Below are 19,940 nucleotides of genomic sequence, written 5' to 3'. Positions count from 1 at the left end.
CATATGCAGACCATAACTGTCTACTTCATGTCAAAATACCAGTGCTTGAGAACGATGTATTTATTCAAGGAAATCTCCTGCACAAGTCTTTGATTTCCTGTTGCAATGTGGCAATTTTGTGTCATTAAATTTTCAAATTAATAACATTGAAGTTTGTTTTGCAGTTATCCCACATTAAAGACTACAGCTTGCATGGAAGTACCTTTGACCCGGGTCGGAAATATATGAAGTACAGGCAAAACTCCTTCTTGGGCAGAGTAGATGATGGTGCAAGTGATGTCTCCATGGCAACAGACAGTGGGCGTGGCACTAGCGATGAAGACATCAACAGTAACCGTGCCCTAATGCTGATGCACACTGATTCAGGTAATGACTGTTCTTAAAGTCAGAATTATTGCCTACCACTAGCTGATACTGAATGTATTCCTTCTTTCAAATAGTAACATTCTGGTTTTGTTTGGCTTTCACTCACTAACCCTTTCTGTTCACATAGTGACCTCTTCTGTTTGTTTGTTGCTTGCTTTTTCTTTAATCTAGTTTCCCTCGTTGCACACCAATTTGAAATGCTAAACTGTAGCCATTCATCTTCCCTGAAACATCCCATGAACTCACTGCAAGATAATTTTACAAGCTTTACATTTGAGAGAACAAAGACAATGTGTTTGTATCAACAGAGGATATGCATTCCTCGTCTGGATCTTAGGCTTGTAACTACTGCATTTGTTATCCTGGGACATTTGTTGTCATAAATTGGTAAAATTTGCAGACTTCATGGAATGTGTGTTTACATGACAACATACACAGGTTTAAATTTCTTGAGGGGTGGTGGGGTAGCCTACATGGTTAAGTGTTCACTCATCACACCAAGACCAAGGTTAGATTCCACACATGGGTACAGTGTGTGAAGCCATTTCCTGGTGTCACTGCCCCTCCAACATGATGTTACTGGAACATTGCTAAAAGCATCATAAAACCATTCTCTCACACACCACAATTACCTGAATGAAACATCCTTGGACAGACAGTTGACCATCTTCAGGATTGTATATCAAAATCAATGCATAAACTGAAAATATTGTTAGGCATTTTGCTATGTAATTCCTGAGCAAAACACACCCTAAGAATTAACTTTAACATGTAATATGAACATTTAATGACATAATCATAGATTACATTTTCTCTGCATGTTAATTATAATTGAAAATATGTCTGCTAATATTTATGAGCCTTTCTAAATTCACATTATACTTCAAGTACCAAAAATGTTAATGTATTCACCTCACAGACTTATGGGTAAAGTATATGATCTGAAATATTTTGTGATATATTTGAGTTTTCAGTTGTAATAAGTATTTGTGGCATAGCAAAAGTTTGTATTTTAGCAGAATCTGCTGGTCAGGATTGAATCTGAGATTTGCCGTCATTTTGATCCTTTGTATGTTTACACCCTATCCATGATCAAAGTGATAAGCAAATAACTGACATCATTTTAAGTTTTCCTACTACATGAAGCTTTCATTTCATGGTTTTACTGAAATATTGCCATTAAACCTGCCTCACCATTTCACTTTGAATGATCAAATCCAATGTCAAACTGAACACATACTGTACAGGACAGTAAATTATGTATTCATGGTCAGTTAGGGAGGTGGTTTAGTCCAGTGACCAAAGTGTTCACACGTGATGTAATGAAATCAGGTTACATGATGTGTCAAGCTCAGTAAGGAGTGATAGGGTACTCTAGTGGTTACTGAATTCATTCTCCATACCAAAGACCAAAGTTCAATTCCCCACATGGGTACAATGTGTAAAGCCCTGTTCTTGTATCCCCAACTGTGATATTGCTAGATTGTTGCAAAAAGCAGCTTACAACCAAACTCATTCACTCACTTACTCAGTGTGATGTGGCCCCATTCAGTATTTAAAAAAGCTACATTAGATCATACTCACTCTTTCATGATCATATAATACTGTCAACCTTGGGTTTCTAACTTCATATTTGTATAAATATATAATATAAGCCTACAAAATATGTTGGTTTTTTTAATTAATTAACCCCTATTATTTTTAGTTCTCTGACCACAGATAACGTCATTGCCTTTGATGTCAACTTTAATAAACTCCAACTGAGTATTTCATGCATGATTCACTGGTTATGATGTACATATTGTCTAGTGATTTGACAAACACCATATCGATTGGCTTTTGACAAAATAAACCAGCTGAAAGGAAAGATTTCTCAGTCAACAAGCTTAAAATAATTATTTTAGTTCTGTATTTTCACCTGTTTGCATGTTTCTTTTAAACATGTGTCTGATTTCATGAAAACTTGGAACAGATTGGAGAAATGAAATCTATTGCCAGAGTTAAGGTAACTGGGGTAAGAATTCCTCCAGGCGCTAATTGGATGGGGGAATCAAGAAACAGATACTTGAAAATTGATGAATGGTGCAGGTTGCGATTCCAGTGAAAGATTAACCTGCCTGCGCAGCATACCTACAATCCGTGACTGGCCACCATATTTCAGAGCCTGGGGAGAAATAATCCAATAACATGCTCATATAAATCTTTGAATTATTTTGTAAGAGACATTTCATGTTAGATCTCGTTTAGTTGTATACCTGAAATTGATTTCAAGCTTACATAAGGGCCTCACTGCATGAATCAATCTGTGTATTGTGACCATTGTAGGCCTGTGTTAAAGTATTGGAGAACTATCCATGATGGCATTAGCACTGAGATAGTTTTGTGCGATAGAGTCTTGGTTCATTTTAAGTCTGTGTTAAAATATACGAGAATTATGATTGCCTTTGCGCTACAACAGTTTTGTACAATGGGGCTCTGGTGCATGGCAAAAGTATAAAAGTATGGGAGCCATGATGGCCTCAGTATTGAGATAGTTTTGTGTAATGGAGTCTTGGTTCATTATTAGCCTGTGTTTAAGGTATGGAAGAATTATGACTGCTTTAGAACTAATGTAGTTTTGTATGATGGACCCCATGCATGGTAAACCTATGTTATGGTAGATCCATCAAGTTGGAGATCCATTAAAACCCTATCACTGTATCCTTCAAATTGGGAGATCCATAAACCAGCAGATCCATTAAAACCCTATCACTGTATCCTTCAAATTGGGAGATCCATAAACCAGCAGATCCATTAAAACCCTATCACTGTATCCTTCAAATTGGGAGATCCATAAACCAGCAGATCCATTAAAACCCTATCACTGTATCCTTCAAATTGGGAGATCCATAAACCAGCAGATCCATTAAAACCTTATCACTGTATCCTTCAAATTGGGAGATCCATAAACCAGGAAATCCATTAAAACCCTATCACTGTATCCTTCAAATTGGGAGATCCATAAACCAGGAGATCCATTAAAACCCATCACTATAGCCTTCAAGCTGGGAGATCAATCAACCAGGGGATCCTTTAAAAGCTTTCACTGCATCCTACAAACTGGGATCAACCAGGAGGTCCCTTGAAACCTACCATTGTATCCTACAATCCATGAAAACCTATTACTCATTTAGAGCTCATGTGCTGTAGCAGGAATAGCCAATTACCACAAGGGGAAACATGGGGAAAATGTGAAGTAATACATGCAGTTTCTCTCTGCAAAGTGAAATCGTATATCCCAGGAGTATCTTAATAAGCTGTTTTATTTCACTTTGAATAAATATGATGTATATCATTCCCCATACATAGTTTACAGCTGTATCATATAGATACATTTACTAAAAAATCATTTCCACCCACAAAATGTCTACCATCTACTTAGGACTTCCTCACAGCAGCCAATTTCAATTTCCGAGGCTTATTCAAAACTGGAGCCATTTAATTGTGTTAGTAAAGGATTTTACATAAATTGTCACCTGGTCTGTTTTGTATAGAATGTCAGAGGAGGGTTACATTAAGTAGAACTACACGATAAGGTATAATGAACAAAATCTAAATGTATAACTAATATGTTTAAATTGTCAGTGTGACATTTGAAATTAGATATGTTTACAAAGATAAAATTGATAAAATGGAGGTACAGGCATACAAAGTGACTTACTGAAATTGAAATAAGATTGGAGGATGGTACCCTTAGCTTAAAATGATTGGTTCTATCAGAGTTCAGTATGAATATTTAAACGTATAAAAGTTGCAAATAGCTACTGCATACTTAGGTGCATACATAAGTTTTAAGTTGCACAAAATTTATTGGCAGATTTCCAACAAGTTTCAATAAATTTGAAACAAGTAGTATGTATATATTTCATTTCTTTTACCTGAAATTTCAAGGCATTAATATACCGTTGTGGAAGGTGTGATTTACATGAAGAATGGGGGTCTGCTGTGACTATGTATAAGGTGTATATGTCATCAAGATGATAAAGAAAGGATCACATAATGAGAGTTTTCATTCGTAGGAACTTTAGTAATGAAATTTGGAAGTGACAGGTGCTTGATTTTCATGTTATATATTGTTAATGTTACATTTGTTATGTCTGACATTACGCTCTCTCTGAAAGAACAGATTAAGTACTTCTTTTAGCTTAGTCCCATCTAGAATTCAAACCCGAATGATGTCACCGAGAAAGTGGTAAGGTAATAAATTAACATAGGACTACTTATATCATCAAGTTAGGAAATGATAAATTGCACACAAGGTTTTTTTTAGCTGTGGGTAACTGAAGTCAATAAACAATATAAGACAAGGACTTTGGTAGTGAATTGGGAAGGGAAGAAAATATAATATTTTTATTTTGGGCTCTTCTTTATATCTGTTCATAAAATGTGTTGAAACCGAGCAGTATTCTCATTTGTTGGGAAGAAGAAAATAATGTGACCAGTATGTTCAGACCACAAATATGTAATTGGAATTTATGTGTTACATTATATTACAAACAATATAACAAAAAAAAAGACATTTATGAGTGGAAAACAACTATTTTTTTTTTTAATTTTAAGCATGTTTATCAAAGCAGTGAATGAGTATGATTATTTGCTGTTTTTAGCAGTATTCCCACATATATCACATCGGGGACACCAGAAATGGGCTTCACATGTTGTACCCAAGTGGGGAATCAAACCCAGGTCCTCAGTACGTCGAGTGGATGCTTTAACCACTAGGCTAACCCACTGTGCCCAAAAGTAAAAGCAATTTGATTCTGTTTTTTTGTATGTCTGTTCTATGTCAATATGTAATATTTCAGAAAGAAAGATTTCAATTCTTATGTCAGATTTCGTTAAATATTTTGGCATATTTTAAAACTTTGACCTAATTTAGAAAATGTGTGAGATGCCAGTCGATAAAACAAAATACATCTAGAGTAAAAGAATGCAAAATGTGCATGTTAGATATGGGCATTTGTAATTGGTTCTTATAACTTATTACCAGGAATGACTGGACATCAATAGAATACCTCATACAAGTTTGATTCATTTCACACAGAAGCAGTACAATTATCTTTTGTTCAATAAGACTCTTGAACCTTCAGCAAGACTGATGCTATCCTCTCAAGCACTGTACTCGGTTTTACTGTTAGCTAGCTATATATTCCTGTTTGTTCTCACAACGTTCACAAAGAGTTGCAATAAAGCTCAGGATATAATAGTTCCTCAGGAAATTGGTTGTACAAATAGTGTGTGTTTATTTCATTGGGATATAGTGCAATATTCAATATTTTATTGTATTTGTATTTATGATAAATCTTAGAAACTCTGAAGCTCTATATTTAATGGCTAACATTGCTTTGATAATCACAAGAAGGATGCATTTCATTTTACATCGAGCACCGTGGTTCATAAAAGCTAGTCTACATATAGACATTTATTTATTCATTCTAGATTAACATGACAGAATATTCATCTATGAAGATATGATGATGAAGTTCGATTTGATGTCATTTAAATTTTCTTACTGATTTTAAGCATGCACCTTTTTATCAATATGCACCTAACCACCCTGTTATTCATGTTAACATATATTAGAAAGTAACTGTGTTTATGAAAAAGGCTAAGGCTTGTTTATGATTCTCTGGCTGCCACAGCTCTCACTTGCTCCTTCGCTGTTCACTGGAGTGAGAAACAGGAGAGACTGAAAGTTCAGTAGAAAAGAGAGATATGGTGTCATTAATAGAGTTTCATGTCCTTCTCACACGCCATCTTCAAACTGCCTTTCAAGACTTTCAGATTGTTTGTCATGATGCATATTGCATGTGCCGATAACCTGGACAGATGTGTGTGTGCGTGGGTGCGCTCTCGGATAATTCTGACTGTGTGACGACCCATGCTGCATGTGGTGATAACCAGGACAGATGTGTGTATGTGTGTGCGTGCACGCATGTGTATGTGTGTGTGTGCATGTGTGTGAGTAGGTGTGCTCTCAGATAATCCTGACTGTGTGATGGTCCATGCTACATGTGGTGATAACCAGGACAGATGTGTGTATGTGTGTGCGTGCACGCATGTGTGTGTGCATGTGTGTGCGTGGGTGCGCTCTCAGATAATTCTGACTGTGTGACGACCCATGCTGCATGTGGTGATAACCAGGACAGATGTGTGTGTGTGCACATGTGCATGCATGTGTGTGCATGTGCTCTGATAAACCTCACTGTGTGATGATCCATGCTGCGTGTGGTTATAACCTGGACAAGTGTGTGTGTGTGTGTGTGTGTGTGTGTGTGTGTGTGTGTGTGTGTGTGTGTGTGTGTGTGTGTGTGTGTGTGTGCACATGTTATCTGATATACCTGCCCGTGATTATCCATATTGCATGTGGTTATAGTCTTGATAATGTTTGATAAATATGGGTGTGTATGATGATAACCTTGTCTCTGTGACGATAATCCTGTCTGTGAGTTGATGATCCTGTTTGTGTGTGATAACAATCCCGTATTGTGTGATGATAATTCTAGGTGAGGATTTTCCCATCTGTGTAATGGTAATCCTGTCTGTGTGTTAATTATTCTGCCTTTGTTATGATAATCCTGTCTGTGCGATGATAATTCTGTGTGAGGTGATAATATTGGCTGTGTATTCTATTGATCCTAACAGTCCTGACTGTGTACTTGAGGATCATTCATCTTGTAACTATTCTGTAACATTCCTTTGCATTTCCCTGCTTTTAGTATAGGAAAATGTAAACGTTTAACACTTCATTTCCAACATACTAAAACCTCACAAATTATTCATGTGATGATATCCATTTCTCAATTATTTCATGTATCAATAGTCCATTAAATGAATACAAAATACATTTTTTCATGAATAAACATGTAAACGAAACATCAATCGAGAATAATATTTTCACAGTAATTCACTCATTTTCAACATTCATTTGATCAATGTGAAATGTTTGTAAAACATAATACTAACAACAGCACCAGTTGTAAGGCGATAGTTAATTTCTTATGATCAGTTGTCAATATTGATTTAATTGATTTTGATTTCAGTAATCAGCAACTGTAGCAACTGCAGTCTTGTGTAGGTGAAATCCCCTTACTAGCAGAGCCGTGGTGAGTGTAGGCATTAATTATGCATCCAAAATAAACTTGATATCGGTAAATCTAGGGTAATGTTTCATCAACTGTTCCTTTCTTCTGTGTCTGCAGAATGGTACCTTTGACAATCATTATTATCTTGTGCAGCAAGACTCGGAAAAAGCATGTTTTTTTAATGTTTTTAATGAGAATGCTTCTTCAGATGTTCATTCAAGTTGTGCCTGCATCCTGGTAGCCCTTAACATTTATGCAGCTAGATCAGTTAAACGTAAAAAAAGGGATTTTTTTTTTCATATTATTAAACTTACAAACATTTCAAGTTTTAAATCATGTTGATTTGTACTTTAGGCCTAACAAACTGTAAGTTGATATGTTTAATAGAACATGATCAATTATTCTTTTGTCGTAGTAATCAACATTAATGAATCATTCTGATTGGATATGATCTCGGGCTGCTAGACTGAATGAGTTTTCTGTAGCTTAGTTTGTCAATGTTTAGTGAAACAAACTTTGACAAACACGAATAAAGTTTAAGATATGTTCTGTTGTACCATACTGGCTAAAGATGAATTATAGAGTCAATGCTAGATAACCACCAGTTTCAATTATTCATTAAAACAGCTTCCATTTGGCAAAGCAGGACAAAATAGCAATAACACATGTGTGAATGGATTGCAGATAACACTACCTATTAACAACATCTACAAACATGGGTGTACCTATTTCTGTATCAATCATTTCAATATGAGTCAGCACTATTTCATTTTCATACAGCTGTATTTCTTCATATCAATCATTAAGAAACTGACAGAAGGTGAAAAACATCAGTGGATGGTTTTATGTTAACAGAGACACCATAATAGATTCCAACATTTTCTCGATTGAAAAAAATCGTTCAAACAATATTATTCTCTTGTTGCCAGAGATTCCAGAAATTACTGGATAAGATTTAGAAAAAAAATGTTTGACACAACACTATATGGTTATGTTTTACTCAAAACAAGTTATGGACAATACTACTTTGTTTTATGATATAGTTCAACTGTCATTCCACAAAAAATGTTCTCAGTATGAATGAATCAGGTAAGCTTTAACTCTCATAAAAGATAAACTACAACAATATGAGAGAATCAAGTAGTTCTTAGGGGCATTCACCCATCTTGCTTAAGACCTGGGTTTGATTCCCCACACAATCAGTGTATGAAATAAGCCGAAAACCCAGCCCGACATCAGGGATGGTAACTTCAAAATGTTACCAGCCAAGAAAGGATTTTACCAGACCAGACAAAATATGTATAGAACATCTAAAATAAATGTTACTAAACCATATCGGGATGGCTAGCTGTAAATCTGGACGATTGGACTATCCGTCAGAGTCCTAGCCAGTCTTTGGAGGTTGGAAGGGCTTTATTTCATACAGCAACCTGTCACTTCATCATCACTACACACATTCAAGACCATAACACATGTCTCATTCCTTCTGTCTCTCTTTCTCTTTCTTTCTCTCTTGCTCTCTCACCCCACACACACATTGTACAAGATCCATGCTGCAGTACCTGACAGCTATATTATTGTTATAAGGAGCTTCAATCTGACACAAAACAGACATTGTGATCACATTATTGTCGATGACTGAGGGAAGTGTGTTCCGTGGTAAATTGCAATCTTTGTGCTAATTAAAAAATGTTGAATATTGTGCAGATGACTATTTTTTCCCCAACAGAATATTAAAAACTTCATAAGCATAGAACATTAATGCAAATTTGATCATGTATGGTGATATTCATGAAGAGCGTCTCAGCCGCTACCTCCAATGTCAATCACACAGTCTACAAACAATAGCTTTGGTCCATGATGTGTTGACAAGTGATTGTAAAGAAGACCTGTGGTTCTTTAAGAAGAGGATCTAAATAGTAGTTCAGCACTCTTTGATTGATGTCCTAATCACCCTCTTTATTCTATAAACTTGGGTTCATATTTAGAGAAAGCTTAAACAATATTTTTCTTGGTACTGTGAAATGACCTATATTTAATTTATGCCATCTCTTAGATCAGAATGTTAACTTGATTTAGACCTGATTTCAAGTGATGTGTCAAACTCGGTTAATCATAATGTTTACATAGCGCTTTTCCATTTAATTGCTCATTCAGCCCGATGATGCTTCTGGGTTTGTCAGTACCATGTCGTGACACGTGACGATTTGGGCTAGAATTGTTGTCTTCTGTAACCCATGCTAGCTTGTCACAAAAAACGACTCATGAGATCGGGTGTCAAGCTCGCTGACTTGGTTGACTCATGTAAATGTACCCAAGTTATGTAGATTGATGCTCATGCTGTTGATCACTGGATTGTCTGGTCCAGACTTGATTAATTACAGACTGCCATCTTATAGCTGGGATATTGCTAGCTATCTATAAAGCTATACTCATTTACTCCCTCACTCTCTCTCCGTATCATGGTAAAACACCAAAGTGGTTAACATCTAAGGCCAGCTTCATCACTATGAGCTTTCCGGGAGCTGACATGCTGGCTGCTGTAGAACTGGAAAACTATTCCAAGTAGCATCACAGTCAAAAGTGCTTGACATTTCATCGAAATATAAGAACACTATATCCATATTCTTAACTAAATGGATGTTAGCCTTGAAGGTTGCACTGATGCCAGCAGAAAATTCTATGGCAGAAGTTTCTTTAATGCAGAAATGTTACCAAAATGTAATCTTCTGAGGTTCTGTAAGTGAACTGCATAAACCTTTCTGAAGCTTTTTCTGTGCCCTATGAAAAATCTTTTAAACTGTCAAAGGTTTTACCTGAATCAGTTACATTTTGGAACTTCTAAAAAGTTGTATGAATGAAGATGTCTAAGATTTGACAGTTGATGGAGACATTTCTATGGGAATCTTTCTGAGAAAGGCAGCTGGTTCTCTCAGACTGTTAAACACTGGATTAGTACATTCCCTGTGTCAATTGATACTATGAGGAGGACAACTGATATCAATAGCCCTCTCACTCGTCTGCGGATCTATAAAGTGTTACATGGCACTGACCGAGTTCCCTCCTGTGATGTCCTTTTAGATACACTTTTTAGGAATAAAACACTTTGATCTTTAATGTCACTGAACTGAATGATTTTATAATAATATGGAAGATATTGCATGATCGCTTTGCCCTTAATCTGCATGCTTTTAAGATTAGTTTTTACCGTGATAGGTTATATATGCTTCAAGTGAATTTTCTTTTCTTCATATTATATTTTTTCCATGACCTGTTTTGCTTTAACAAAAACAAAATGGTGCACCTTTAAACCTTGAGTTTGAAAATTCCAGTCTAAATCTGACTAACAAATGTTTTCGTTTTCAACACGAGGCAAGATGGAAGGAAAGAATTTTCTCATTTCCACTCCTAAGACTGTTTCTGTTGATCAAAGAAAAATGTTAGATAAATATCTTGTAATATTTTTGTTCTTGAGATGCTTGAGTACGTATCAATACACCCAATACTCTTCCCCTCACAAGTATTTCCCTGTTATAAGTCTAATAAGCTTGTGACAGGTGCAGCTAGCTTGCACCAAGGTTTGGAGTGCAGATATTGGTAATTGTGTAGATTAAAGACAATTCCCCATTCCACAAGAACATTTCCAGAAACTTCCCCAATGCCACTAATTTACTGGGAATCTTGCAATGAGGATACAAAGATTTTCACTTCCTAGATTAGACAAATTGCAAAATAACTGATAATGAGTATTGATTTTGGTGTTCTGTTTAGCGGAATTATATACATGAGGATATACTATTAGGATGTGGCAAGTGCAATGTTAGTTAATGAAACAACAGACATTTTTATCGATTTGTCCGAAAAAGCTACGAACTCATCAGCCTTCTGACTTTATATGCCAGGAAAAAAGAAATTTTCATTATTCATCAAGTCCGTTTTTATTGTTTGATGTGGGTATAACTCAGGACAAATTGACAAGTTTTGATGGTATTTTTAACCTGGAGGAAAATCTCATCAAAACTAAGATAAAAATGTCAGTATATATTCTGGACAGTCCAATAGTTGTACGCAATGGCGGCACCCTGGTAAATGTAGAATATCTTAAAAAAGAAATCACTGCATATTGGTGATTGTGAAAATATTACTCCTTTGATGGTATAGTTTGCTGGCATGCTAAAGTGCATGCTATGAATTTAATTCTGACAGAGAAACGCTCTAAATGCACATCCAGTTATTCTAATGCAAATATCCAGTACTCAAGATTTCAGAAAGAAAAATCACAATACAGATGTGTGTATAAGCAGAATGATTCCATCTGCATCAGTTGTGATAGTATTTAATCACACCTCCACACAAGAGGGTCAGCTTGGTTAAATCATCATGTCCATCTGGTATAATGACTGAATTCCAGTGATATAGTCACCTAACATTCACTGTGTTTTTCTCCTTTATGCAGCCTGCAATATGTTTTGGTGGAATATTCTGTTAATTTGAGTTCTATGCTAATATTGTTCTGTGGGTTACAGTATTTCAGTGCAAATAAAACAACAAAACCATAAATATTACAGAAACCTATGCAAAGTCATTATATATATAAGATAAACGAAACCTTTGCCATTATCATAAGAAATCACTGTTAATGTGACATGACACCGTAGCCATGTTTGAAAGGCCATGAAGTAGTAGTCAACATCAGGTAGACATGCTTCGATAATTGAAACACTGTTCAAAGTCCAATTAAACCAAACACATTTGCAGGATGAGCCTATGTCTGTTCAATTTAGAATTAGGTCATCATTGTAGCCTAGTATTTAAAGTGTTTGCTTTTCATGCTGAAGACCTGGGTTCGATTCCCCACATGGGTACAATGTGTAAAGCCCATTTTCAGTGTCCCATTTCATGATATTGCTGGAATATTGCTAAAAGCGACACAGAGCCATACCCACTCACTCAATTTAGGAACTTCTGTTCAGCCTTAATTCAGATTTTAATGCTTCTAATCCATGTTTGTTTGAATTCATTTCAGATCAAAATTCTAGTGTTGAGAGATCTGCCCTTAAGCGTTCTGTGATAGCTTGTTGATGGTGTATGTGTGCCAGGAGAACTGACTTGTTCCAGTGTCAGAACTAGATATCTCAGGACTAGATCAGTTTCATGTTATTCCTCTCATCTCAGGACATCTGGTTATTTGGGAGAAACTTGTTCCTCATGCTCCTCCAGTGATCCAGTCCTTGTGTACCTCAGTGTTTGGATATGTGAGGACTATATGGCATACATGTGTCCAGTGAAGAAACAGCCATCTGCTTCTGTGACCACATAGTGGTTTATGGAGAATGTGGAATGAAAATAAGGTGAAACTTGTGCCCTGAGGTGAACATTTTTTACCAACAGTATGAGAAGATGTGACCCTTGTGCTCAAATGATGAAATGATGTGATCAACAATGTGGTAAAATGTGACTTTTCTGCCCCAATATGGATATTTAGTGACCATCACTATGAGAACATGTGACACTTGTGCCCAAATGATGTGACCAGCAATGATGGAAGATCTGACATTTTATGCCCTTATATGGGTATTTGGTGACCATGCAACAGTGTGAAAATATATGACTTGTGCTCATAGTGTGACATACTGTAACCAGCAAGATGATGTCACGATATGGATATTTGGTGACCAACAGCATGAAAATATACGACTTGTGCTTAAATGATGACATACTGTGACCAGCAACCTGAGAAGATGTCATGATATGGATATTTGGTGATCAACAGCATGTGAAGATGTGAATCCCAGGGTCCCAACTTATAAAATAGTGACCAACAATGTGAGAAGGTCTGACGCTTGTGAACAAATATAAAAGTAATGTAAACAACTGTGTGGGTAAATGTAACCTCTGCAACAGCCTCAGAAGAAAAATATGATCCTATTCTGATGTCAAGGAGGAAAATGTGATCACCTCTGCTAGAATTATTAGGATAACACATGCGTTAGAATAAGGACTCAATATTTAAGATAAGGACTTAATAACACAATGAATGTTAGCAACTGACATGGTGGTTTGTGGTTGAGAGTGAGAATACCGCCTGTGAGATTGTGTCATGTTGTGTGCAAGGGGCAGAAACAATGTAACTCATGGAGAACAAGTTGCAACACATGTTTTCAGACATTAGGGGATAAAGTCTGATTAAAGTGGGACTGCCAAAAGTTCATTTGGTCCAAATTAGCCAACAGTGACAGATGTGGCATTTCCTTGGATATGGAGTGCAAACAAGGACATGAACGAAGGGAATGTTTCATCAGTGAGACGTGACTCATGTTTGTGAGAAATTGGTGCTATTATAACATGGCGGGAGACACAAACTCCCAACAGTGCTCAAAGTGCATACTCCTGACTCTGCCAAACAGGACACCGCTTACCGTTCCTGTGCCTAAACAAAATGGATTAGTTTTTGTACAGCAGGTAAGTTGCATAACAAGAAAGTTAAACACACTGGGCTTTCATTTTTTTTTATTAAAATATGCTATTCAAATTTGAGTTAATTACTGATCATGCAATCGAACTCCTACAATCTTCCGACGTACTGACTAGTTTGGTTTGAGCATCATAACTTGCATATTTTAAACAACAGATAAGCATATAATTACAGATGAATATGTTGATTGAAAAATGTCATATTAAGATCGTGTTATTTGAATCAAATCCATTTTCACATTTGACTCACATGGTTATCAAAAATCTCCTGTCTTGGGTGGAATGTTGCTTTCTCCAAAACAACAAGCTTTGATTAAGACATTCAGAGAAACTGATGAGTTGATACTACTACAACAATCTGTTGTATATTCTTTTAAAAAAACTTAAAGATTAGAGTGTTTGCTTTTAATACAAATATTATGTGTCTGAATGAAACTTATGTCCTTTACTCAAAATTAGAGCTGTCGTGGAATGTAAGCCTTTTGTCATAGAAAAGGCCGTCATCATTGGTTGTTCCTTTGCAATCCTATTGAAATATTTGAGAGGAAAGTTTCTTTAAATACATTATTAAGGCAGTTCCCTGTAACTGTTCGGGCTACCAGGATTGTTTTTATTTTCTTTCCAAACTATGTACATGTTACAAATACATCCAAGATTTTTTATTTCTAAACCTTTAGAATTACTACTCAGAAAGTTGTAATTAAGGTGCATGAATCAGTGATTTGCATGTTGTGGGCGTGAATCACATTTCAGGAAGAAACAATGATTCAACTTTATGGCTTGTGAATTTGTTTGAACAGCTATATTTGATCAGTTAAGATAGAAATCTAAACACATTATGGGTGCATACTATATTTAAACTTGTTTGTGACAGTTAATCAAGAGGAAGTAATACAGCTTACTGTGCAGGATTAACATATATCTGTATGGATCTACTTCAGAGAATGTTCATTATAAGAGGATAGATTAAGTTGACACACGTATATAACTAAAATAGTATTGAGACCAATGTTAAGATCACGCACCAACATTTTCTTACTCAGTCTTGTTGTAAGAGGTGACTAACGGGATCAGGTGGTCAGACTCACTGACTTGGTTCAGTTATGTCATTACATTCCACTTGTGTAGATCAATGACATTCTGTTGATCACTGGATACCCTGGTCCGGACTTGATAATTTAGAGAAAGCTGCCATATAGCTGGAATATTGCTGAGAGAGGCGTAAAACTAGACTCACTCACTATTCGTACTGACTGAAGAGTTACCTATCTATATACCAGGTTTAGCATGTGTCTGCAAATTGTTCATTACATGGATAATATATAACTCATTTGACTGTACATATTACAAGTTATTATCATTAAGAAAAGAAATTAGAATCATAAACAGTACTAAAAACTTAGCTGAGCTAGGATGCATTAATAACTGTAGGAAAGATAGCAAGTTAAGTGATTTTTTCCCAACCTTAGCAAACATAATTTCAAGCACTAAACATTATTTGGATCACCTTAAAATCCATAAAATTGTCTGCAAAACACCATGAAATAACTCTAAGCACATTTAGAATTAATTCTGGGTTCAGAGAACGGTGAAAGGGGACATAAACAGCACTAAGTAGAACCATAATGGAATAGCAGTTACACACGACCGATCAACGTTTTAGCTCCGGTAATATTGTGGTTACACATGGCCGATTCTTGTAATATTCCCATTAACGATATACTGACCAATGGCCATGGACAGTTGATTCCATCGATAAGTGGACATGCTTGACCAATGCCACATTCCCATGTCTGTGGGCTTCAATAACAGTTTCTATGGCGATGTTGCTTATGGTTGTTTGTATTCAAATGAAAGGAAATGTTTCTGTCTCGATTGATACTATAAGATCACAGTCTGGCAGATTAATATACCTTTTCTCCTTCACAGCATTGGTGCTAGTCAGTCTTAGGCAAAAGGGCTTCCATGTGGAAACTGATTTGTGTCAAGCGTATTGACAACCTGTCCTTGGCTAAATCGTGCACATGCTGATGGCTGACATTAGTCCTCAGAATATCAGGAATCTTCGCTTAACTGATTTAAGGCAAATCATTGGAAAATCTTGTTTCGGCTAGACCAATTTAATTTGTTGTTTTTCAGATATTCTTGATCAATATGTCAAGAGGCAAAATCCAAAAAATGAATCAAAGCCAAATTGATAACCTGAAATGATTTTGATTATAGAACAATATTTTTTTTATTTTCCTTTGAAGTGTGATTAGGAAACTAGTATCAAATAGGAGTTGAAATAAGAATATCTTCATCAAACACAGGATTTTGTCTAGCTAACTTTTAAAAAATATTGATCATCAAAACTAGTTTGAAATGAAAGTGCTTGAAACATTTTACATTTGTAGATGAACAGTAGAAAGATATATTATTTGTCTACCTATGTAGCCCTAATTAAAGAAAATGCCATGGAACATTCAATAGCATTTATGCAAGTTGTATGTGAACAGGCTAGATGTATCTCCTTTAATGGTACTTGTTCCTCTGCACAATGTGCAGATGACAGATCAGATAAAGTTGTAAAGGGTTAGGCATTTAGAAATTTTGGATTTCGTCCAGCCAGACTTTGAGTGAGTGAGTTTAGTTTTTTATGCTGCTTTTAGCAATATTCCAGCAATATCACATTAGCCCAAAAATGGGCTTCACACATTGTATCCATGTGGGGAATCAAACTTGGGTCTTCGGTGTGATGAGCAGACACTTTAATCGCTAGGGTACCCCACCTCCCCCAACACTGTTGGTGTCTCCATAAGTGTAAGACTTCAAAGTGATTGAATAATGCCTCTGTTCACTAACAGGATGAGGTGATAATGTGTCTATTAACGTACTAGAGTTTCACAAACTGGAATGTATTCTCCCTAAGGTGTTGAGAATGAAAAGTGAGTGCACACTGATCCATTAACTGGGGTTATGATGCACTGTTTAAAGGTCTTGATCTGACTCTGTATGAATATGAACACTATTGTTCTTGCTGTCAGCTATTAACTTATTTATTGGATGCAGGATAAGGCTTGAATATTGGAGACTTGTACATAAAACAACATTCATTCAACTGTACTAAGTTTCATTTTGTGGCTGTTATAACACATGAAACTACAAATAGTGAATCGAAATAACATGATTGATACTAACACTACTGAGTTTCAGATATAAAAGGATTAAATGCATTACTTATATTAAATACATTTGGGGGAAACGTCATTGTGTTGTTTTTAAGTCCCTGTGGTTGGTGGTTTCCTACATCAAACAAACACAAATGGCAATTGGTAATACATGAAAACAACATTGTGTCAAGTTTTACGTAGACTCTATAAAATTATCCTTGCTTTATTACCAACTTTTGAATTACATTTTTTATAAAACATGTTTAATAGCTTCTCCTTGCTTTTCAATCCTTTGAAGTTTCCTAAAAACTTTACACATGTAATACCAATTACTGAATATACACAGTAATTTGAAGGTTTATTATGACTTTCTAATTGATCAAAGATAACCCAAGCTTGAAGGAATTAAGTAAAACATGGATCTGCTTCCAATGTAAAATGATTTGGCAAGTCAGAATTACCTCTGCTCTAAGAATTGCTAATTGTTTCGGGCTCTGGGAATGGGAGTTTTGTTTGGGTGATTTGTGGTGTTAAATTAGATCATTCTACTTCCATTTCCCAAAATTATAATTGTACTCAGATACTGAAATCTTTCAGAGAGGAATAATACTTATCCTGACTTACTATAATTATATATTATAATTGTTAGTCTGACATATATGATGTATAAATTCTCATAGCAAGGTTAACAATATGTATCGTCTTTAAAAATCTTTGGGGATCGAACCACTGACTAATGTTTTGTGAGTTGATGCAAGGGCACTTGCAAAGTACTTGTTTTGCCTCTCTGAATAATCTTGCAGAATATTGTCCTTCAGATGGTCAGCCAGTATGACCTGTCATGTGATGAAGGGTGGCGGCATGGCCCAATGGTTAGAGAATTTGCTAGTCATGCCGAAGGCCCAGATTCAATTTTCTACATGGGTACAATGTGTGAAGCCCATTTCTGGTGTCTCTTGCCATGATATTGCTGGAATATTGACAAAAGAGGTGTAACCTAAACTCACTCACTCACTCACTCACTCACTCGATGAATGTTGGCTGAAAACAAGATGGCATTTGACATTACTGTAATGAAACCGCATTAATTAAGGTTTTAAGGCTTCATGAAATACAGAATGAATTTTCAAATACTGGTTACCTAAGTGATAACCTTTAAAGATGATAAAATGAAAGAACAAGAATCGTGACCCCTTTGGTGGACCTTTTAAATTATACTGAGTCTGCAGTATTGGCCTACACACTCTACAGGCAGTGTTATTTGTTTTCACAAAATGATCTCATAAAGAGGATTTTTTTTGGGATACAGTGATAGTTCATGGATCATACAGAAAAATGATTTTTCACATCGTAAGCTTGTTAAACAATGAAAAAATTTTGCTCAGGCTTACACACTAACTCTATGGCTACTAACAATACCCAAGAACCTTTGCCGGTGCACGATGAAGCACTACAAGTTCAGATACTGCTAGCTTTGAAACTAGCCAAATGGTTGTTAAACCAGTGTGAACATTATACACTATTTTCTATCTCAGCATAAGATTTAAACCCTAGTATATTTAATTGTTTTGTATTACAAAAAGAATGCCTGAATTTAAAAGTTTCATTCCAAAAAAACAGGAGTCATGTTGAAAGTAAATTCTATCAGGATTGACCTTTCAAAGGTACTGGTAGTAATTATAAAGACAGCTGCTTTTGGAAAGCTGGGTGGCAAATAAAATGCTTATAAAGCAATGGTGAAAAATAAACCTGAAATTGTCTGAGTCTGATTGAAAAGTAGGGCCAGTAGCCTGACAGGGGGTTTCTGCAAGAGCTCCCAATTCTCATTGATTTTAGGAAACCAACTCATTTAATCCCTATTTGATGTATTATTCATACGATGAGATTGCATTTACTTCAACTTGAAAACTTAAATATTTAAATGCAGGCTTGGGAAGAAACAAGTTAATGTACTCACATGATCATAGGGATAGTTTGAGAGTCAAAAGACTGGTATTTTATCCAAGAATGGTGATAACTGTAATGTTTCATCCAAAGGAAGTTTCTAAAAAATTAAAATTAGCAAGCATTTATTGTGTCTTTAAAGATCCATTCAGAAATTTTAGAACCAGTACTTTCAGATATTCTGGTGTTTTCTCTAAAGACCAGAACTAAGATGTTTTTAATTCAGAGTTGATGTTGTGCTTTTGATCTTCTAAAATGTCATGAAATTGTTTGGAATTTATGGTAAAAATGGAAAGGTTTACAAGCAGTAGGTGAGTTTATGTAGCTTTCATGAAGTAAAGCGGAGAATAAATCATCCTTTGTGATATTCGAATATGCATACTGTGTCTTGCAATTACATAGAAAACTCATTTACTTCATGATTTATTTATTTTGTCTCATTTAAGTTGTTTATACAAAAAAAAATATGATTGAGATAGAGTTTGGTAAAAGGATTGCTTAAATTTCAAATAGGACAGGCATTTAAAAGGAAATAATTTCAAGGAAAGGATCTACCAAAACAGAAACTCTTTAAACTTTCTGTATATTCTTTTGAGATTGTTATGCAAGTTTATTCATTTCATTTCGTAGAATATCTGCAGTAGTATTACAACAACAAATTCAGGTGAATGACATACAATGATAACAAGCAAAATATGTAGGTCAGTATGAAGTGTCAAGAAGAAGCTAAGAAATGTTGCGTTGTGAAGATTAAAGAAGTTGTATATCCATACCATTCGTTGTTATATTACCTAACAACTTCTAAATGCCATTCAAGCATTTGATCTGCAGCAGTAAATAGTGCGTTAGTGCTTTGAGCATGTCTCTTGTACATGGAAAG

At 35.6% G+C, this 19,940-nt stretch overlaps 1 protein-coding gene and 1 long non-coding RNA gene across 3 annotated transcripts in view; one reads left to right on the top strand and one right to left on the bottom strand.

The window, feature by feature from the left end:
- The window catches only part of LOC137274466 (uncharacterized), an 89,874-nt gene that overhangs the window by 64,772 nt on the left and 5,162 nt on the right, over window positions 1-19,940 (bottom strand). The window lies entirely within an intron of this gene.
- Window positions 1-19,940, top strand: part of LOC137274461 (protocadherin-9-like) — a 39,415-nt gene that overhangs the window by 15,036 nt on the left and 4,439 nt on the right. The window contains exons 3-5 of one of the 2 annotated variants that reach the window (XM_067807658.1): window positions 165-366; window positions 7,449-7,511; window positions 12,517-12,596. In XM_067807658.1, the coding sequence (XP_067663759.1) occupies window positions 165-366; window positions 7,449-7,483 (237 nt within the window). In that variant the 3' untranslated portion in view covers window positions 7,484-7,511; window positions 12,517-12,596. Of the gene's footprint in view, window positions 1-164; window positions 367-7,448; window positions 7,512-12,516; window positions 13,953-19,940 lie in introns of those variants that run through there. The other variant, XM_067807657.1, reaches the window with a different exon arrangement.

The sequence above is a fragment of the Haliotis asinina genome, chromosome 2 (assembly GCF_037392515.1).
Source record: "Haliotis asinina isolate JCU_RB_2024 chromosome 2, JCU_Hal_asi_v2, whole genome shotgun sequence".
Taxonomy (NCBI): Eukaryota; Metazoa; Mollusca; class Gastropoda; order Lepetellida; family Haliotidae; genus Haliotis; species Haliotis asinina.
The sequence above is the reverse complement of the archived record's forward strand: the minus strand, read 5'-3'. Positions and strand labels throughout refer to the sequence as shown.